Source organism: Plasmodium chabaudi (assembly GCF_900002335.3).
Source record: "Plasmodium chabaudi chabaudi strain AS genome assembly, chromosome: 8".
Lineage (NCBI taxonomy): Eukaryota > Apicomplexa > Aconoidasida > Haemosporida > Plasmodiidae > Plasmodium > Plasmodium chabaudi.
In genome coordinates, this window is record NC_030108.2 from 1008778 (window position 1) to 1031461 (window position 22684).

At 24.4% G+C, this 22684-nt stretch overlaps 8 protein-coding genes across 8 annotated transcripts; 5 read left to right on the forward strand and 3 right to left on the reverse strand.

The window, feature by feature from the left end:
• Positions 1–1633: 1633 nt before the first annotated feature.
• Positions 1634–6786, forward strand: PCHAS_0825800 (conserved Plasmodium protein, unknown function; the record flags this gene model as incomplete). The annotated part of the gene is made up of 2 exons (XM_016797920.1): positions 1634–3598; positions 3715–6786. 2 exons carry the CDS (start codon positions 1634–1636, stop codon positions 6784–6786), a joined length of 5037 nt encoding a protein of 1678 aa, XP_016653823.1.
• A 966-nt stretch (positions 6787–7752) lies between these two features.
• PCHAS_0825900 (splicing factor 3A subunit 3, putative) lies at positions 7753–9453 on the forward strand (the record flags this gene model as incomplete). Its single annotated transcript, XM_733362.2, has 1 exon — positions 7753–9453. The coding sequence occupies one exon, from the start codon at positions 7753–7755 to the stop codon at positions 9451–9453; it is 1701 nt and encodes a 566-aa protein (XP_738455.2).
• A 709-nt stretch (positions 9454–10162) lies between these two features.
• PCHAS_0826000 (telomeric repeat binding factor 1, putative) lies at positions 10163–10935 on the forward strand (the record flags this gene model as incomplete). Its single annotated transcript, XM_016797921.1, has 5 exons — positions 10163–10166; positions 10408–10484; positions 10567–10632; positions 10721–10779; positions 10878–10935. The coding sequence occupies 5 exons, from the start codon at positions 10163–10165 to the stop codon at positions 10933–10935; spliced, it is 264 nt and encodes an 87-aa protein (XP_016653824.1).
• A 722-nt stretch (positions 10936–11657) lies between these two features.
• PCHAS_0826100 (conserved Plasmodium protein, unknown function) lies at positions 11658–13185 on the forward strand (the record flags this gene model as incomplete). Its single annotated transcript, XM_016797922.1, has 9 exons — positions 11658–11732; positions 11820–11942; positions 12098–12149; positions 12246–12298; positions 12386–12439; positions 12575–12628; positions 12713–12794; positions 12914–13021; positions 13127–13185. 9 exons carry the CDS (start codon positions 11658–11660, stop codon positions 13183–13185), a joined length of 660 nt encoding a protein of 219 aa, XP_016653825.1.
• Positions 13186–13864: 679 nt separating this feature from the next.
• PCHAS_0826200 (conserved Plasmodium protein, unknown function) lies at positions 13865–14782 on the reverse strand (the record flags this gene model as incomplete). The annotated part of the gene is made up of 1 exon (XM_734475.2): positions 13865–14782. The coding sequence occupies one exon, from the start codon at positions 14780–14782 to the stop codon at positions 13865–13867; it is 918 nt and encodes a 305-aa protein (XP_739568.2).
• Positions 14783–16924: 2142 nt separating this feature from the next.
• On the forward strand, positions 16925–18144 carry PCHAS_0826300 (ribosomal RNA-processing protein 8, putative; the record flags this gene model as incomplete). The annotated part of the gene is made up of 3 exons (XM_740622.1): positions 16925–17694; positions 17822–17918; positions 18007–18144. 3 exons carry the CDS (start codon positions 16925–16927, stop codon positions 18142–18144), a joined length of 1005 nt encoding a protein of 334 aa, XP_745715.1.
• An 18-nt stretch (positions 18145–18162) lies between these two features.
• On the reverse strand, positions 18163–19908 carry PCHAS_0826400 (proline--tRNA ligase, putative; the record flags this gene model as incomplete). Its single annotated transcript, XM_740620.2, has 1 exon — positions 18163–19908. One exon carries the CDS (start codon positions 19906–19908, stop codon positions 18163–18165), a length of 1746 nt encoding a protein of 581 aa, XP_745713.2.
• A 770-nt stretch (positions 19909–20678) lies between these two features.
• On the reverse strand, positions 20679–22230 carry PCHAS_0826500 (protein phosphatase-beta, putative; the record flags this gene model as incomplete). Its single annotated transcript, XM_740621.1, has 2 exons — positions 20679–21412; positions 21513–22230. The coding sequence occupies 2 exons, from the start codon at positions 22228–22230 to the stop codon at positions 20679–20681; spliced, it is 1452 nt and encodes a 483-aa protein (XP_745714.1).
• Positions 22231–22684: the final 454 nt, after the last annotated feature.

The following is a 22684-nucleotide window of genomic DNA, read 5'->3' on the forward strand; positions in this document are numbered from 1 at the left end:
TCTAAATGATTGTACATAATTTCTGCATTTTTAAATTCCCTTTTTCTGATCATCACTGTTTTATAAATATTTACAAAAAAAATATACACAAAATCGAATACAATTAAGAGTGTGTGAAAAAAAGAGAATATAAAATTGTATTTAAACACCACCTATCATTGGAAAATTTACTACAGCATAAGAAAATATGGAATACAAATTATGTATCATACACATAAATATGTATATATGCATGTGTGGCAATGCTAACAAATGTAAATAGCCACAATATAATTATATACTTACACACACGTTTCATAAAAAATTGTGAAAAAATAATTCAAACTATATTAAACGGAAATACGTGGAGAATATTTCTTCGTTTAATATTGTTCTCTCACAAATGTGTAAGAAATACATAAAAATAAACAAATTAAAAAAGTAAAGAAGACAATGAAAATTTCCTTTTAGGAGTGTACAAAAAAAAATTTTTAAAAAATGTAAAATAAATAAAAAGTAAAAAATATGCGAAAAAAATGTGTAATAATTAAATAAAAAATTAACGAAATGAAAAGCTTTATAAAATGAAAATAAAAAACAGCATATTTTATTTTTTCAGAATTAATTGGACACGCAATTTTTCAAAATATTTGTAACATTTTTTTTTCCTTTGATATAATAGGCATTATAAATTTTCCATTTTTTTGCCACGTTTTGTTAATCTGCTGGTATTTTATATAATTTGGATATTGCATAAATTATACAGGGCATATATTTCGATATTTATTTTATTATTTTTTTTTGTTTCTTATAATTTTCTTACCCCTTTCAATTTATATGCCCATTATTCTTCCTATTCTTATTAATACTTTCATTACCTTCTTATGGGCATTTTTTATTTTATTTTTTTTATGAACTTCGATTATTTGTCCTTATAGTTCTGTAGGTACATACCAGCAATTCGTTTGGAATATATGGAAATGGTATTTGTTCTAATAATTTGTATAATATTGTTTGCTACCCTTTTATTTGCAAAAATATTTTAATATGTTTACACTTTCTATAATATATATACACATGCATAATGCTCTCATGTATATATACTTTATTTGTTCGGTAATAAAGCAACACAATTTAATAAAAACTCTTTTATAAATTTGTGAAATTAATTGTGAAAAAAAAATGTTATTTTAAATGTTAACATTTTTTTAAATAGACAAAAGGATAAGATATGAAAAATTGTATCACATTTGTTCTGATAGTTTTTTTATTATTTTATTTTATTCTAATAATTTAGTAATAATTCATTATGTCCTATCTATTTTTGTTGGTATAGCTATTTGCTTATTGTTTTATAATTTATTTATTTTTTTGGTTTGTTTCTTTACTAATTAAATTTGGTTGTTTGTATTCATACCTTTATTTTACAATAATAATTAGCTTATTTTTCAAACATAAAATAATATGTATGCTTGGATATACATTTTTTTTGTTTGAAAGCGTGATATTTTCTTTTTTTTGTATTTTTTACCTGTACACATATGCCGCTATATTTATTACATTGTAAGAATATTTTGTGAAATAACTTACATATTTATTGCTGTTCATATAGTTTAATTGTCTACAAAAAATCTTTATTTTTGCCAATTGAACAATGGATTTTGAGGCAACAGTTGACCATACTAAAACCCTAGGCGATGAGCCAATTGAAAACCCAAATATTCTATTTAGACATTCTCATTTCTTAAAATCAAGTAATGATATATCGTTAATTGAATGTAAATCGGATATGGCTAGTTGCTCTAAAAATAAAATTGATAACTCTCCACAAAAAAAAATACTTTCTATAAATTATGAACCAGCTAGCCAAACACCAGAATATTTTGAAATAAAAAAAAAAATAAGTAAAAAAAAAAACAGCGATAGTAATAGCGAAAACAATGACGACATGAGTGTGTGCAAATCAGATCTGGGCTACGAAAATGAACTTTCTTACATAATAATAGAAGATAACAATTATTCAAAGGAAAATTTTAATAATAAAAAAAATGAAGAATATGCCCATTTTGAAGAATTAAAAAATGTACTAGAAATAAATGATAACAATATATCAAATCAAAGCATACAACTTTCGAATAATAGACAAAAAAATAAATTAAAAGAAAAAGAAAATTATTTTATATCAAATGAAAAGAAAAATTTACCATTTAATAATGTAAGAGATTCGAGCTGTAATAGCAGTCAAAGTAGTGACAAAAATTATAGCTGTAATAATAATTGTTCATACAAAAATGAATTAAATTATGAATATAATAGAGAAAGTTCTTTAACACATAAAGAATTTCCATCATTTAAAAATGGACATATTTCAGATAACACTGATAAAAAACCATCTACTATAATATATAATTTAGGTGAGCCTTTAAATACAAACATGCATATGAATAGCTCAGAAAATAATATTAGATCGGAATGTATATGTGAACAAAGTGATGAAGAAATAGGGAAGGACCTAAAATTTAATTATAATAAAAATGGCGATCAGAATATTTTGAGTCATGGTAGTGTACCAACAAATGAGAAAGACGAAGATGGAAATGAAATTGAAAAAGATATTCTTCCATTACTGAAAGGAAAGACAGAAAAAATAAAAAAACATGATGAGATAAATTTGGTTAATCAAAAAAATGCGGACTTATACAAACATGATGAAATAAATGAGTCTAGTCATAGTAGCTTCCATGAGAATGCTGAGAAAAATAAACAAAAGTATAGTCAAAATTTAGTCTTATTTAATAAAATTTTAAAATACAAAGATCAGCTAATTGATGTTTATAGTAATATATCAATGGAAGGCGAAAGTATGTCCGTGCAAGGAGAAAAAGATAGCTATTTAATAAAAGAAATAGATCAAATATCTGAAAGCAGTATGAGTAATAGCAGTAATGATAGTTATAGAAAGGAAAACAAACCTGCTACAAATAATGGTGGTAGAAAGGAAATTAGAAAAGGTTTGAAAATGGATGAAAAAAAAAGTAGCGAAAATTTATGGAATAAGAACCCAATGGAAAAAGAAAGACACATCTCTAAAAATAGTAATTCAGAAATGATTGCCGAATTTAATAAATACGAGCCAGGGTTATTAAGAAGTAATGAAGATTTATCTTTAGACCATGACGTTTTATTAAATTCTTCGAATAAAAATGGAAGCCATAAAATCAAATACTTTGACTATATTCCTAATAAAGAAATAGAAATAAGTAGTGAAAATATTTTAGATATTAATCAAGAGGAAGAAAAAGATATAAAAATGAAAATAATTATAAATATAAAAAATATTTATTTTACAAAATATAAACATATTAAATGTGTTGTAACAAATAATTCAGGAGTTATCATAAACTCATTTAATTTTTACAAAAAGCAAATCAAATTAGATCAAGAAAATTGTTTTATAAAAATATGTAATAAAAATAAATTAAATGACAATTTGTTAAGACCAGAAGATATACATATCTTATTGGAAGAGTTGCAAAATATGGTGTCTACAAATATATGTTTTGAACTTTTATTCGATGCAAAGTTATCTGATGGAAAGCCAATTATATCCGAATCAGCCGTAATAAATAAAAGAAAAAGACAATAAAATGGGTGTACATATATCTTAGAAATTAATCAGATTTATAAACCGTCTCTCTCTTTTGGTTTTACATTGTCATTTCATCATTATGTTAGCTTTCTTATATATTTTTTCTTTTCCTTCATATTCAGTTTTATAGGCTAAGCTTTTACGGGATCGATAAAATTGATTCAGTAAAAAAAACTACAACCCAATGTAAGGATGGATCAAATGAATACAGTGGGCAAAGTGTGCAAAATGAAAAATATGAAAAAAGTTTGTATATAGGGTTTACCATTTTGCATCTTAAGTATATATTTCAAATTCAAGATGATGGATTTATTCATTTAAATATATCTGAAAAGAAAACTGATGAATTATATCAAAGTATTGATGAAAAGTATGAAGAAGATTCATGTTCTTTAAATTGTAAAATAAATAATAAAACACATTCTAGTAATTTAACTTATGTAGAACGAATAGGTTTTGTTTTTAAAACTTTATTTAATCATAGTTTAGATATTACTAGCCCTAAAATATTTATAAAATATAAATTTGAAAAAGTAAAAGATGAATATTATAGAGACATAATAAATGATCAACATAAAGATTTTAGAAAAAATGAATTTAATAAAATGTGTAAAAAAAATACAGAAGAAAATTTTGAAAATTATGAAAGTCCACAAAATAATAAATCCAATAAAAAAAATGAAATACATAATATGAATTATGGATTTAAAAAAATATTTCAAATTTTAGAAAAAAATAAAAATAATCCAACATGTAAATATACTAAAAAAAATATAGAAGAATTATTAAAATTATATTATCAAATATGTTTGAGAAAATCGTATAATCATTCTAGTAATCCATTATTTTCTGACACCCATGATAGTGAAAACGATGAAATAAGCTTGTCTAAATTTTGTAATCCTATTCAATTGGATAGTGTCCCAGGTTCTGTAAAAGAAAAAAACAAATTACTAAAGAGTGGAGGGTCAAGCATATATAAAGAATATAACTATTTGATGAAGAACAGAATAGAAAAAGTAAATATATTCGAAAAAGCTGACGACTTAGAGGGTATTAAAAAAACATGTTTAAGCTTATATAAAAAGGATAAGGAAAATATGAAAATAATAAAGAGTCTAAAAAATATAATTCTTAAATATACAGATGGAATAAATAATTATTTTGACTTGATCGAATTTTCTAAAGGTAATAATAAAATGTATAATATATATGAAGAAAATAAAAAATTAAAAAAATATATAAAAGAATCAAACAGCTTTTTTGTTGAAAATATTGTTCATACTTATAACGAAATATCAAAATTAAAGCATAGCAATAAGACAATAAATATTCTATATAACAAAGAAAAAACAAATAATAACTTATATGCAAATTTAAATGAAAAAAGTTCATTCTTGAGAAGTGCCACAAAAAGTAGCACCAAAGTGACTAGCAAGGAGTGTGAAAAGGCTGAAAATTGTGAAGGAAGAGAAAATTGCGAAGGAGAAAATTGTGATAACCATTCGAGGTGTAGTAAAATGGCTTTATTTAATTTGCCAAACCAAAAAGAGAAAAGTTCGAATTGTTATTTTGAAGCTACAAATAAGAGAGATCAATATTGTAGAAGCACAATAAGTTGTTGTGATAGTTTTGAAAAATGGTATTTTCCTAATTTTTCAAAGTCGGAGCAAAATAAATTATTATATAATTCAAAAAAAGTTAATATAAATTATCAAACTGATAAAGAGGTTAATAGACGAATGCAAAGCGAACTAACTCATAGCCACAACATTGCCGATAAGCTCAATTTGGCTAGCACTAAAAAATGTGTTATAATTGGCAAAGGTGATATAAAAAATAAAAATAAAACAAACTTTGATTCAAAACAGGTTCGTACTATTATAGAAGAGCATAGTAATGGATCGAAGTGTGACAAAACAGAGTGTCAACAGGTAGAAAGCAAAACCAATTTGAATGAAAATAATGGGACATCCCACAGTTCTATATCTCGTAACAAGTTGTGCATGTTGAAAATGGCAAAAAAAAATGAAATAGTTTCATCTAGTAATTTAACGAATCAATGTGGTTCTACTGAATCATCAAACAAGTTAGTAAGTCGAGAAATAGTCAACAAAAAAAATAATTTTATTTTGACAAAAAATGGTGGTAATACTAAAAATAAATCTTTTGTGAATACCTCAAATAATATAGATACACAAAAAAAAGAAAATAATTATTGCCCTAACAATAAAGCTAAAAATAGTTATCTTCATTCTGAACAAATTAAAAAAATAGTAACATCAACTATTTCAAATAAAAAAAAAAATGAAATAAATCGTAATGTTCTTGCAAAAATAAAAAATAATTATGACACTAGTGAAGTTTTAAAAAAGGAATACTTTCAAAATGGCAGCATACGCCAGACTTCGAAAAGGGGCAGCTTATTGAGTTTTGGAAAAGGCAATAGCTGTAACAACAGTAGTAATAACAACAGTTGTAATAACAAAACGGGGGTAAGGGCGCCCTATTTAAAAGCAATGTGCATCGAAAAGGGGGTTAAGAACGTATCAAATACAAGGAATGAAAAAGTAATGAACGCTAATAAAGTTAAAGCGGTTGGAGATAGTGAAAGTCGCAATGTGCAAAAAGAAATCAATGCTTTACAAAACGAAGACATAAATAATGTTAATTATAAAAAAAAATATATAGAAAATTTAATATCATCTTATAATAATTATATGCCTAATGATATGAAAAAAAATAAAATAATAAATTCCAATTATTCCAATAATCAAAAAATAAGCCTTATGTCTGAACTACAATCAAGAGAAAAACATCCATGCCCTGACATAAAAGCTATCATGAAAATAATTGACTCAAATTTAACAACCCAAACTGAAAAAAATAATAAAAGAAATAGTTCGATATACAACAATTCAAATAGTAGCCTATCTATCAATAAAGAAAATAATTTAAATGATGCACAATATAACCATTCTTTAAATTCACGTAAAATAAGTAATTTATCAAACTGTAATTTTGTTCATGTATCAAAAAATACAGATAATATAAATAAAGAAATATATATTTTAGATACTATAAATAAAAACCTTGATAATTCATTTTATCAGTTAGACAAAATAAAAAAAAAAGTTCAAGAAAATTGCCTAACCTGATTTTGTAACATCATCAAATTCTACCAACTGGGTTAACCAAAAAGTAAACCCTATTCAACTTGTTCACACTTTGCATGAGTCATAATCCATACCATTTCATACAGCATCATTAGTTATAATATTCAAAATATATGAAAACAGTTTTGTGGAAAACATTTGTTACCTTAGGTTATGACAATTTCCATATATTGTTGTATTCTTTTCTTTAACAAATCATTGAATTTTTTTTGGTCTTAATTTTAAGTTTTTTTTTTTATATTTTTATTTTTTTTTCATTACATTTGATAAAAATATATGATTATTTATGATACTCTTATAAATATGCATATTTTATTTTATTTTTTTTTTTTTGGAATAAATAAAAAAGAAAAATATTTAATAAAAATTCAATTAATATGAACAGAAAAATGGTCATAAATTTTGGCGGTTTATTTTTTACAAAATAAATAAACAATGAGATATTACTCTCATTTTATAGCTAATCGTACTTTTTTGAATTTACTTCTTTAAAGATAAAAATCAATTAGCTAAGCATAGGTATGTTATATATATATATAACTATTTTCCAAAGAGTATAATATATGTTTTATATGTATGTCATTTTATATTTTTTTTCTTCCTAATCCTGCCTTAATTTATAAATTTATTTGTTTTCAAAACTTTTATAAATAAGGGGAATCGTATGTTATGCATCTTTACTAATAGCTTACCAATTTAAAATTGACTGATGAATATGAGCTTACAGAATTGCATTACTTGTAAGTAACAAGCTGTAAGTTCAAAAGTCAACTAGCCATTTCTCATACATACAGCGAATAGTAAAGAAAAAGGTGAAGAGTGTGCAAATTTGAATAAACAAAAGTGAGAAGCATATAAACTAGATAGAGGGGTGTGGATATGTCCTGTACAAAGGTAGAGAAATTAAACATATTTAAACTTCTTAACACAAACTAAGCAGAGGACAAAATGTCACAATTTCTGATAGAACAAGTTCGATATATGCATGAAGAGATCGAACTTATAGAAAAAGCAATTGCAGAATTAATCGAAGATAAAGTAAAAAATAATAAAAAACATATTTTTTATGATTATTGTATAAATTATTTAGTAGAGAAGATTCAAAATAAATCAAAACAGCTTGTAGAAATTTATAACGATGAAGATAATTTAAAAAAAGAAGAGATGCAATTTATTTCTGGAAAAACAAATGAAGACAATAATGATGTATGGAAAAATTATTATGAACGAATTAAATATATTAAAGATTATCATAAAAAAACAAATATAAAAAAAACTGAAATTCGAAGTTATAAATCTTATAAAAATGAAGCTTTAAAAAATAATAAATTAAAATCATCTTTTTCTCCCTTAGAAAAAAAAGGAAAATATATAGACATGACTAAGCATTATGATGAATTTATTAATATTAAAAAAGTTAAAGAATTTCGTATAAACATGTTTAAAAAAAAAAATAATTTAAACAACCCTGGGTCAGGAAAAAAAAAAAATAATAATACACCTTCATTAGATGATTTTAAAGAAATGGATCTAATTACATACCTTAATAATTTCACACGATTTTATTATATTCCTAGATATTGTAAATATAAAAATGATGAATATAAAAAATATTTAGAAAATCTATTAAATTATTTAACATCGTTTTTTTCAAAAATAAATATATTGGGGAATTGGGAAAAAACATATGAACAATATGAAAACAAATTTAAAGAGCTGTTTCAAAATAAAGAAATAAAACATTGGGAATGTTTTACCTACGATCTAAATAGTTATTGCAAAATTAATGATAAGCTATATGCTTCTGAAGGCACCTATCAAGGATACTTAAAAAGTAAAAAATATGATGAAGAATTTAAAAAATATATGAAAAAAAAATATTCTGTTGAAGAGTTACAACAAATTAAAGAAGAAATAGAAAAGGAAGATGAACTAATTGCAAAATATGAATATCTAATTGAAAATTATAAAATACTTTTAAATAAAATATTTCAAAAAACGATACAAAATATTCAAAGAAAACAAGCATTTACAATTGAAGAAATAGAAAAAAGACAAAAAAATGAAAAAAAAATAAAAATTAATGATCATTTATTAAGTATATCAGATGATATAATAAATAATAATAACATAATTAACAATATTGAAAATATTTTAAATCCAAATTCGATTATTTCATCGTCCGATTATGATACATCCGATTTGGGATCAGAAATCGATGACAATGAAGGACAAAATGATGAAGAAAATGAAGAAGATGAAAATAAAACGATTTATAATCCTTTAAATTTACCATTAGGACATGATAATAAACCTATACCTTATTGGTTATATAAATTACATGGATTATCTAAAGAATATAAATGTGAAATATGTGGAAATTATTCTTATTTTGGTCGAGCTGCTTTTGAAAAACATTTTTATGAATGGCGGCATTCTTTTGGAATGAAGTGTTTAAATATTCCAAATACATTACATTTTAAAGAGATTACAAAAATAGAAGATGCTTTAAATCTTTATGAAAAACTTAAAAAAGAAACGCAAACAGTTCAATTTAAACCAGACCATGAGGTAGAATGTGAAGACTCAAAGGGAAATGTTATGAGCATAAAGGCTTATGATGATTTAAAAAGGCAAGGATTGCTATAGTACAAAAAAATGTTTTGTTACGTTTTCATTTTTTTTATAAGCTTATTTTTAGTTAAATGCCACTGGATGTATTATATATAGTTTCGTCCATTTATGAAATGGAGCGAGCCAAATTTTTATATGCATTACAGTTTATTATTTCCCTTATCTATTGCATTCAGGGAGCTATGTTTTTTATTTTTTTTACTTTTTTACTATCATATTTCTTATTTTATTTTTTCTAATTTTTCCTAATTTTTCTACATCCATAAATGCACATTATACGCATTTCCACACATTGGTGTGTGTGCATTTTTCTGAAATTTCAGAACATTATAATTGTTTATTCACCTGAACGTTCATGTAAAAAATTAACTCTACTTAGCTTTTTTTTTTTTTAAGCTATTTCATTTGAGGATAAAAAGTGAAGTATATTCGCCTTTTAATTTATTTTAGCATAAAGACTAAACTGATTTTGTATAAGTTTTTAAAATAAAACTATATTACTTTTGTGCATTAGTCTATAAAGCTAGCATTCGAAAAGAGGCGAAAAAATTATTACTATTATTGCTATTGTAACAATATTACAAAAACGCATGAACAAGTCATATTTTTATAGCAATAAGCAGAAAATTATATGAACAAAATTAAAGGTGTTCATATTAAGTGGACGAATTAACTTGCTTTTCTTTTTTGTTGCAATTGTCACCTTGTGAGGTAAAGGAGCAAAATGGGTAATACGACGAATTCGGATAATTTGTTTCCATCTGTTTCCATCTGTTTCCATTTGTTTCCATTTGTTTCCATTTAAAATAAGATTAGAAAATAGTGACTACTGCCCATATGCATACTGCATGAGAAATATAAATTTTTTTAAATTGACAAAAATAAGCAATTTTATGTGTGTAGATATATTTGTCAAGTGTTATGGATATTATTATTTTTTTTTTTATTTTCGTTTTTTTTCATTTTAAGGAGATAATCCCCCGTCTACGTTAGTTGAGAAAAAGGAAACCAAAAAAGGGACGCATATTAAGAAAGCGAAAAAAGAAGTATGACCATTAAAAATGGACTGATATTTTTAAGTTCCTATAAATATGGGATATTAATTTTTTTACAATTTTAAATTTACAGAAAATATACAGGAGTTATGTTAGGTGGGAAAAGAGAGAAGTTGAGCTTCTTGTTAACGGAATAAAGGTTCAAAATGAATATGTATATGCATATTATTTTGGAAAATCTTTGTACATTTCTATGTATTGTCTTTGCTTTTTTCTTAAACTTTTAGAAATACGGATTATCAAACTGGACTACAATTTTACAATCTTATGACTTCCCCCAATACAGGTTTCCAAAAAACGGAATAAATATGAAAATATGAAAATATGAAAATATGAAAGTAAATATGAGAGGGAAAATATGCTACCCTTTTGTTTCTTTTTTAGGACGAGTACAAGTTTGAAAGACAAGTATCGGAACTTTAAAAAAGTTTTTTTTATATAAAGCAGATAACCATAATAACTTATTTTATAACTTTGTAAATAATTTATATTAGCTAGTATAATTATCATTTTTATTATTTTTTTTTTACAAAAAATATAAGATTTTATTATATCATTGTATTTGCTAAAAAAAGTAAGAGAACTATATCAACCAATTATTTTATTTTATTTCGCAAAATATACATACATATATGTTTATAGAAATGTTCAGAATTTAAAATATTTTTATAATTATGGATATATTTTTTGTTGTTTTATTTTTTTTAAGACAACAAACTACCTATGGTAACATATCCTACAAATTCTAATTTTTTTTAATTTATATTTTTCTCCTAATCTTACTAGACACATTTTATCATTTCAATAAGTAAAAGGAATAGAAATCATAAATTCATATTTTCTCATTTAAGTTTTGTGCATACATTTTTGAAAAAAAAAGAAACAGATGGTCATCCGCGTGTGCAATTTTTTATATTATATACAATTTAAAAAGTAAAGATGCCTTTATCAAATATTTATAGCTTGTCCTATATCCCAATACTATATGGGTGTGCAGGATACGATAAATACGTTGAAAATAAATATGATAAATAATATTTAAGGTCTTGAATTTATTTCAATCCCTTTTTTCCTGACTCTATTATATATATAATAAGCACACAGTTATATTTATGTTTTCCAAAATATTAGTTATTGAATTAAAATAAATGTTTTGCTTACAAAATGGGAGAAAAGGAAAAGGAAAAGAAAAAGACACTCGATTACAAAGATGATAATATTACAATGCATCAAAAATTTGTAAACAAAAATAAAACAATAAAAAAATAATTTCTAAAATTATGTACCTATTTATAATATATTATTTTTATTTTTTTATAAATAAAGGATAAAATAATTGATGAATATTATTCTGACCTAAAAGATGAAAGAGAAATAAGAGAAAAGACAGTTTATAAAAAGGGTGATCATATTTTTAAATCGGTGGAGAGAAGTGGAATTGACTATGCGGTAAGTCATGCCTACTTTTCAAGCATTTCCAAATTTTGTCAAAAATTGATAAAATGTATTTACAATTTTAAAGAGCATTTAAAAAATGAATGCACAAATATTTATATGCACACTGATACGTTTTATTTGCAACATCTTTTATGATTCATATTTAGAGACTAGATGAAAATGATGGTGCTCCGAATTTCTGTGACTTAGTGGATAATGGTAGACCGTTTTTTTAATTCTAACTTTTGATAAAGGATAGTTTTTTTTTATTTTTTCTCCCTTTTTAATAAATGCCGCTTACCTTTTCTACATTAGAGCCCAAATTCGGGACAGTAAAAATTGATAACCCTCTTCCTAAAGTTGAAAAGGTAAAAAATAAAAAAAGGTTACTACGCATTTATAGTATAAATTAAATATGTAAATACAAAATTATATTTTTAATTTGCGAAATTTAGAGGAATGAACTAAGGAAATCATACATGTGTTGGCTTCAAACTGAAAAACTTATGGTAAAAAGAGTGAAGGAAATATTACTATATATATAAATTTATTAAACATGTTTTAAGAAATATTTGCAAACCTCTTTTGTGTTACATTATTAAAAATTACTTCATATTCAATTCCGTTTTATTTGCCAACTTAAGAAACCAAATGACCGACGACTAGACCACGAGCACATGCAAGAAAAATACCTCGAAGTAAAAACGGCACTTGAAAATAGTACGTTCCCTGAATAAAAATATTCATTTTTCATTTATTAACCTTTTTTTTGAAAATGTTAGACTATAAAATTGTCAAGAGACATAAAAAATGATATCAAACTTGCCCGAGTAATTAAATCACATTATCCTAGAGGAATAGTTGGTTTTCAAAAAAAAAAAAAAAAAAAAATATCATTCACCATTGCACATTCTGTATGCATCCACTTATTCTACCATTCTCTTATTATGTTGTTATAAACCAATTTGTGTTACTTTCAAAAGGTGTTGACTCGATGTATAGTGAAAATACGGTATTGTACAAGGAGAAGTATGATGAGATGAAGCATAAAAAGGACATCGTTGACAAAAGGCGAAAAGAAAGAGAAGGAGGTAAAAAAAGAAAATATAAAACGATGGAAAACTGAATATAAGCATTCAATACCATTTTTACAATCTACATTTCTTAACTCCTCTATGCTTCGTTTCACTTGTTAGCATTGGAAAAGCAAAACGCCAAAAATGGAAACATACTGGCTCATGAAACAAACGACTAATTCATTTTGAGGATCTCATGAAAAAGAAATACAACAAATGTTTATAATATATTCTTAAAAGAATTAATGAAGATTGTTTATAAAAATAATTTAAGTTAATAATAGAAAAAAATAACTATAATTATGTAAAACTTTTGTAAAACTTTATTTCAGCATATGTATAAAAATTTTGGATAGACATGGCATTTCTTTTTTCATATTCAGAAAAAAATAAAATAGAAGAATGAAATAGAAAAAAGGAAAACACCATGCAACTGTACATATACATATGCTATCTTTACAAATTATGACATACTTAAAAGTATATTTAAATCGATGGGCCTTAAAATTAATTTAAGATTGCATATTATTGCATATAACATCGATTAAATCAAATTTAAGTATACATACTGCATATGCATTAGTATGTAACTTTACACAAAAACATTTTCCATATTTATTAATAATATAGACTTAAAAAAAATTATAAAATAAAATTAATATTATTTATTAAATTATCCATTAAAAAATATGTTCATAATATTTATTCTGAACATTTTAAATCCATCCAAATTTAGTTTCTTGTCTTTCTATAAATTCAATCAGATCGAACTAGCTTTTTTTATAGCTCGTTATGATCGGAAAGCTATTACAACTGTTTGGTTTCATATGATATATGCATGTCTTGTTCAGGCAATAATCACTTTCTATTATTGCCCATACCATTGTTGTATAAAATATGGTTCGTTGGAAAACCTGGATTATTTTCAATTACACTTTTATTCATGGAAGTAATTACATCGTTCATCTCAACATCATTCATCTCAACGTCATTCATCTTAGCATCATTCATGCCAGGATTATTCATTTTTAATTTTGCAGTTCTTGGGTTATTTAAATATTCTGATGCCGTAACTTTGTAATGACTAAACGGATTAAATTTGTTTATGCTACCCTGGTTAGATTTCATAGAAATACTTTGTATATCATCTTTATTTATCGTAGGAAATGTTTTTTTATTTAAAGAATAAGCTTCGATTGCTTCTTTATTTTTTTGCTCTATAAAATCTGTATTATCTTTTTCAATATCTACAATAGTTCTATTCATATAATTTCTTTGGATATCTGGATTATTACTATTATTAAAATTTGATGGCTGTATGTTATGTTCAGTTAATATTGTTCTTGATATTGAAGCTGGAGTTGTTGCATTTTCTACATTCCCATTATGTAGCTGTTCCAGCTGTGCTTTTTTTAAATTCGTTATATGAAGTGCATAAAAAATTATAAAAAGAAACGTTCCGAATAATCTAGTTATTAAAAAGAATCTATGAAATCCGGGATCCCCAAAATATATTTGTCCAGGATGTGTAAATTTAGATATTTCTATTGAAGCTATAACAATTACAAAAAAACATGAAAAGATCAATAAACTATATGAAACAAATGCAACAGAAAAATATGTACAAATAAATGTAGCACATATTAATACAAAACTTGTTTTTTTATAAAAAATACAAATGGTTTCATAGGCATACATAAACAGGTATAGAATATAAAATGAATAAAAGGCTATGGAAATGAAAACCCTCATAAACTTTGGATTCGTTTCTTCCATTTTTATTACAATGATATTGACAAATTTATATATGCTACAAGAAGTTTACACCGTTTGTATAGGTAGGGGTATAAGTATTGGTGTGTGCAACCTCGAAAGCCGATTAGGGACACTATTTATTTAAAATTGTAAATATCCAAACAAATAAATATATACATACATGGTATTTTATTAACAATTTTAACTCAGTAAAAATTTACATTTTTCGATTTCCAAAACAACAAAAAAGAGAGGAAAAAAAAAATATATAATTTTTTATAATTTTATTAAAACATGTACATTCATATATATATATATATATATATATATATATATATATATATGGACAACTGAATAAATAAAACAAAAAGTTGGTGTTAAAAATAAATTATATCATTTTTTAACTTATTTTTATTTGCTGAAAAATAAACTAATAACAATACATTATTTTTTTGTGATTATTTATTTTATTACTTTTTTTTTTAACTCTTTATGGTTGTCTAATAAGCATGCATGCTCATAAAATTGTCTACAAATATATGAACAGTTCATAAAAAAAAATCGAAATGACTATTAAATAGATTATTAATATTTTAAGCATATGTTTGGAAAAAACGAATTAAGATTGAATACAGTTGATATTGATATATATGTAGCCAAACTGTAGGACTCGAAAGTAAAAATATATTGTAATTTTATTTGTTTTTTATACTAAGCAAATGAGTCCATATATATATGAACATTTTAAGGGAACAATCTATTTCTTATGAAATAAAAAAATGGTATGTATATATATATATATAATAAAGATTGTTACAGAATAAAATATTTTTATTTCTATTTAATATCATGGTTATAGCTATTTACATATATATTCGTAAATGTATAATAGGGGATGGGTGTGTATATGATCTTGAGGTAGAGAAATTATAAATAATTATATGGTTTCCATATTTTGTTTCACCATTCGAACAGTTCGGATGTCGAAGTATATATTATGCACAAGACATGCAATTGTGAGGGTTATTCATGTGAATATATATTTTTTTTTCTTTATTTGATCGTAGTTTAATTCAGTATATTATTACATTTTTTATATCAACAAATAATTTTTTTTTTTAATTTTTTGCGTATATGTTGTATATAAAATAGGGAAGTGATATTCCAATTTATGTTTTAAATTTAAGTTGTTACATTGTGCTGTCATTTTTTTTTACCTAATTACAACATTATTTATAAAAATAAAAAAATACAATAAGTTTATTACTTTGCTAGTGGTACAACTTTGCAACAATGTGCTGCATACTAAGCATGTGTATGCTCTTATAATATGTATGACAAATGAATATATTATAGATATTTGGGAATAATTTAATTCGAAGGAATAAAGAAAAAATATCACTATCAATCCATATGTTTTATATATTTATTTATACAAATTTTCATCCTAATAGCTTGAAAATTGATTGATCATATAATATTTACATGTATTAATTTTTTTATTCAACTCACTTAAAAAAAAAAAAAAAAAAAAAAAAAAATATGAACAAGCTAGCTACAAAACCAATATACCGATTGGGAGATTGGAGAAAATGAATTTTTATAAAAAATAGAATTATTCTTTTAAAAATATAAGTATGACATTTTTCTTTCTAAAATAGATATAGCACAATATGAAGAAAAAAAAAATAACTATTTTAAAGAATTTCATAAATTTATAAGCACTTAAGTGATACTCTTAATTTCAATTTTGCTGTGCCAAAATTTTTAAACATAAATATGTAAAGAGATATTTATATGTATGCATAAATATTTGATAGATTGGATGTTTTTTTCATATTTTTTCATGCTTTTTTCAATTGATGCTTAAAATATCATTTATTCAAAACAAAGGACATAAAAAATACTATCACTTTAATATAATTAAAAAAATATTACAAGCGAAAAAAAAAAAATTTGAGTAAACATATCCTTTGTATATATAGGCAGGAACTACTATCGATTGTATTTAATTTGTATAATATTAGAACAAATACAAGAGTGAAAATAAATTTAGTCATGATGATAGTAAGCATAGCATAAGTTTAATAAAAAGAGTTGAAACAACAAGAAAAATAAATAAAAAAACAAAAAATTACCTTACCATACAGCAATAGTAATAACATGACAAAGGAAGGTACGAAGAAAACTGATTTGTCCAATATAAATAAAAAGGGGGACCGAATTAGTAAAAAAAAAATACACAAACAGAAAAAGAAAAAGAAAAATGACAATAAGAACAAAGAACAGGTTAGACAATTTTTAAAAAACAAAGAACTCATTGTAAATGATTCCAATAAAAATAATGATTATTTAAAAAAAAATAAAAATGAAAATGAAAGTAGTTCATTAGGTATACATCATCAGGGGAAATATTATGATGATGAAATATATGGAAATATAGATTTAGAAAAAAATAAACAAAAATATAAAAAGAAAAAAAAAATCGAAGGAACACCAGAAGATATAGTTAATGCATCTTTATTTCGATACATAAATGAATATATGTATACAAATAGTAGTGAAATTGTTAAAAAAAAATTAAATGAAACAAAAAATATTTTTAATATATATCATTCCGGGTATAATAAACAAAAAAAAAAATGGCCTAAAAACCCTGTAGATATAATTATAAAATATTTAAAAAAAAATTATACAAAAAATTCAAAGATAGCAGATTTAGGATGTGGTGAAGCTCAAATAGCTCAAACTTTTACAGACTGGTCTATAACTTCCTTTGATTTAATTCAATATAATAAATATGTAACTGTTTGTAATATAACCCAATTACCTCTTGAAAATGATTCTTACGATTGTTTTGTTTTATGTTTAAGTCTTATGAATACTGACTGGCCAAAAATTATATATGAGGCTGTCCGTTGTCTAAAAAAAGGGTAATCCACGATTCCACATGATTAATCATTGCATAGTTGGGAATGCTCTGTTTTATTCAATTGTGTGTGCGCCCTTGTAAACCTATCTTGCATTAGTTCATTTTTGTTTTATTTTGTTTCCGTTTAGAGCAACTTTGATAATAGCGGATGTCGTTAGCAGATTTACCAACTACAAGGGTTTTTTAAAATTTATGCATGGCGTCGGATTTTCCCTTCACAACAAGGTAATACATTTAATTTGGATGTAATATCCTAATTTTGTCACGTTTTTTTTTCTACTTTTTCATATGTTTTATTGCCTTCCCTTTGCAGATAAATTTAGACGACTTTTTTCATGTGCTATTTTTTGAAAATGAAAAAAAAAAAGATAAATTGCCATTTGTAGTGACTGACAAAATGGTTAGCAGTACTTCAAAATTGTTATCTCCATGTATTTACAAAAGGAGATGAAAATTTTTTTGAAATATTTTATACTAAGTTAAAATGGTTAAGCAAATCGTGAATTGTAATATTTTTCGTTTCATTAGAAAATCTATTTTTATATTCTATTCGTATATTTTTAAAAGCTTGATATAATTTATTATGAAATATATTATATTTATTATTTTGATTATCATCTAAATAATTATAAAAATCTGTAGGTAGTTTAATTTTTTTTTTTTCGTCGCTTTTTAAATTTATTATAACTCTATTTGAAGCCCCAATTAAATCACAATTTTTTAATTTTCTCGATAAATGTAAATCGGTATTATCATAATAGGTATCAATATTATTTACCTTAAGAATGGTATATAACCAAATAGTTAAAACATACTCCATATCATTACTATTTAGTGTGTTGTAAAGTGCGTCTTCCTTTTCTTCTTCATCATTATGTACCGAATCTGGAGACACTGTTTGGTCATCTGAAATTGGCGGATCATGTATTTTACTAAAACCTTTTTCATTTATTTCATTTTTTAGCTTGTTCACTATTTTTTTAACCTTTTCAGATGAATATTTACTTTTCTGATTTGTTTGAATTAGGTAGACAGAGAATGGAGCAATTGGACTTGGCAATTTGATTCCATCGTCATCATAAAAATTATCAATTAAAAAATAAAGAAGTCTATTTATTCCAATACCATATGAACCCATATATATATATTTTTTTTCATTTCTTTTATTTAAAAAATGGATATCTAATTTTTTTGAATAATAGTCACCTAATTTAAATGTATGTGCACCTTCTTTAAATTTCCCATCTCTACATAGAATTTGATATTCATGGCTTTCTAATGCATTCATTTTATCTTTTTTTCGTTTTTTTATAATATTATATTTTAATCCTAATTTATTAAAAATATTATTATAACATTCTTTATATATTTCATAAATTTCATTCATGCATTTTTCATTGGTATGAAAAGAATAACCATCCTTCATTAAGAACTCTTTACTTTTAAATAAACTTTTTTCTAATCTCTTTTCATTTCTAAACTTATAATTATATTGGTGTATTAATAATGGAAAATGTTTTTCTGTTGCATTTAAATTATATATTTCATTGATTAGAGTTAATGCACTTTCTTCACAGGTTGGACTTAATATATTACCATCATCTTCGAATTTCTTTTTTACACTTTCTCCTATATCTGTATCAACTTTTTGTTGTTTTTGTTTATATACATATAAAAATTCTTCACTATATAATTTAGATCGATCTGAAATATTCCACAACCTTTTTGGTTGCAATATACTTAAAAAAACGGAATGTGAATTTATTTTTTCTAAATAATTATTTATAAAATCTTTAATTTTATTTATTACTCTTAATCCTAAAGGTAACATATTATATAATCCATTTATCTCTTTAATATAGTTAGCTCTAAATAATAGTTCACTAGCTTTATCTCCATTCTGTTTTACATTATCATTAAATATTCGATTAAATATGTATTTATTACCTTCATAGGATTTGTTTCGAAAACAGTTTAACTCGTTTCGTCGGTCGTTTAATGATCTATTCTCATTATCATTTCTTTTTGTCTTGTTGTGAATTTTATCAATGGTTAGTCCTCTTTCGTCTACCTTGGTCCTTGCGAATTTGGTTTCCCCTATTTTCCATGCAGAGCTTATAAAAAAGTTTTTTTTTATTTTTTCGATTTTTATACAATTCGCTATAAAGAGGATATAATTCACAATAGTTACTAAAACAAATATTTTAAATAACATTATAAATAAATTTCATGTTTTCTTTTTTTTTTTTTTTTAACCATAACAATTGTTTTGGAGGGGAAGGGCATACTATATGTATGCATATGCAAATTGGGATTGTATGATTTGCAATTTCTCATAAAATGAGTTTGAAAAAATAAAAATAAAATAAAATAAAACAAAATTGAAAAAATAATCAAAATAAATAAGCGAGCGAATAAAATAAAAATAAATGCATGACGAATAAAACGGGATGAATACATGCATAGGTAACCGCTAGTTATATCCACTACTTGCACAATCATCATTACAATTTTTATAAATATATCATACCACATATTAGGTAATAATTTAAAAAAGGAATAAGAAGAAAAGAAGGCAGTAAAAAATTTATTTTATGAATAAGTTTGGCTTAATGTATAATAACGAAGTTCACAAAAAAAATAAGTATGCTTCACTGTGTGTGTAGCTAATTATAGTTTGTATTTATAAAACAAAAAAATATAAGTGAAAATAATGAAAAATAAAAAAATATGATAAAAGTAATAGGCGTAGTATAAAAAAACAAAACGAACGAATAAATAAAAAGATGAACTTCAATTATTATGGAATACCACATGGATTAGTGTATAGGGCTTAAACCAAGCCTTCTAGGTATTTCCTACATGGCTAGTAAAAGCTCATGAACACATACATCACTATATTTTGTCATAATATGGATCTGCATATAATTTAAATATATAAGGGCAGATGCGTTGAGTTATTAATATATTTATTGGATGATTATGTCATAACATATAGTCGACATTATTTCTTAGCGTATGCGGATTTGCCCTTAACGGGGCTGTATTAAATGTGACAAAATCTTTTTCCATAAATTCATCGACCAACATAAGGGATGCTGAATTTCCGCACCGATAACAATAATTGGGTGCACTAAAAATAGTAACAACCTTATCATTATGCATCCATTGAAAACCTTCTTGAACTAATTGATGAGCTCGACATATACAACTAAGATTATTCATATGTAAAAATGTATTCGTTTTCTTTTCATTAAATAAAACACCGGCACCTCTAGGAGAGGGTTTCCATCCATCAATTACTTCATCCTCAGAGGAAGCAGGATCACTCCATAATAAATCACAGATAGCACCATCTTGTGGTATTTCTTTATATCTATCTAGTTTATTTATATCTTCTATTGTTTGTAAATATGGTGATATACCACCATGGTCGCAAAAAATCTGATTATTTATTATGGCGGTTAGTGGTAAATAATCAAATGCATCTGTTAAATATTTCCAAACACTTGAATCATTATTATATTTTCTTATACATTCATCATAAAATCCATATACTTTTGTTATTTGTCTGCTTTCATGGTTACCCCTTAATATTGTAACTTTACTTGGGTGTTTAATTTTGAAGCAAGCTACTAAACAAAAACATTCACAGGAATAGTATCCTCTGTCTACATAGTCACCTAAAAAAAGGTAGCTTACATCGGGGGGAAGGCCTCCTGCATATGTAAAAAGGCAAAGGGGGGAAAGAAGTATGTACATGTTCATGTATCCTTAAAATTGTTATGCACTAAACTTGTACATATGTAGTATGCATACCTATATGGAACAACTCGAGGAGGTCGTAAAATTGACCATGGATGTCGCCGGCAACTGTGACGGGAACTGGAACCTGCACACAATTGGGCTCGTTTTTTAATATATCAATCAAAAGAGTACACATTAATTTAACTTCTTCAACTGTTAGTAACTGACATTTTAATAATTTATTTATCCATTCATCAACATTGTGTGTTGTTCTAGATACACGTTGAACAGAATAATTATTTTGAATGTCATCATTAGTTTGTTCATATTGAAAAAGAGAATTTTGAGTTATGTTTTTTGGCGGCTTTTTTTCATAATCATTTTTATCATAATTAACTATATCTTTATTATATTTTATAGAATTATTTTTATTTATTTTAATTTTTTGATTATATTCATTTTCAGAACTAACCTCTTCATCACTAAATTCTTTAACAGACAAATTTTCATATGTCGTACTATTTTCATGATCTAATGTAAAACTTTGATAGTTATAAAAACTGTCTTCATTATCGTTTGATATTTTGTATTTTTTTTCAGATTGTTTATAGCTATCTTTATTTTTTTCATATTCCTCTGTTTGTTCAATTCCATTATTGTTTTCCTTTTTTTTCGTCTCCATATATATATTATCTCTTTTTATATTTTTATTAAATTCCTTAAGATTTTCTTTTGAATTTATTGTATCACCAAATAGCATATTCCTACTCGATAATTCAAAGTCGTTCATTTTATTTTATTTTTTAGCACATACATATATATCTATATGATGTGTAATAAATCTGAACAACATAAAACTTGTAGGTATATGGAATTATTTTAAAAGGTCACTTATAAATCAGCTAAATTACCTGAAAAAAAAAAAAAGTGTACATAATTTTTTGCATTTTTACCTGACCATGTTCATAAAAAAAAATGTATTTATAATATTTTTAAACTTTTCAAAGTGTGTGTTTATATATGGTTAAATAAAATGGACTTACCATACTTTTGTAAAATTCGTGAAACTGTGCGTAATAAAATACTTGAGTTGTTTTATTATAAAAGATATAACAATATTTTTATATATGGCATTTTCAGCATATTTTTTAATTTTTCGAAAATTGCGAAAACTGTGAAAATTCTCAGCGTACTGTGTTGTATGTAGCATTCATTAATTATTGCTAACTAAATTTAAATTAATA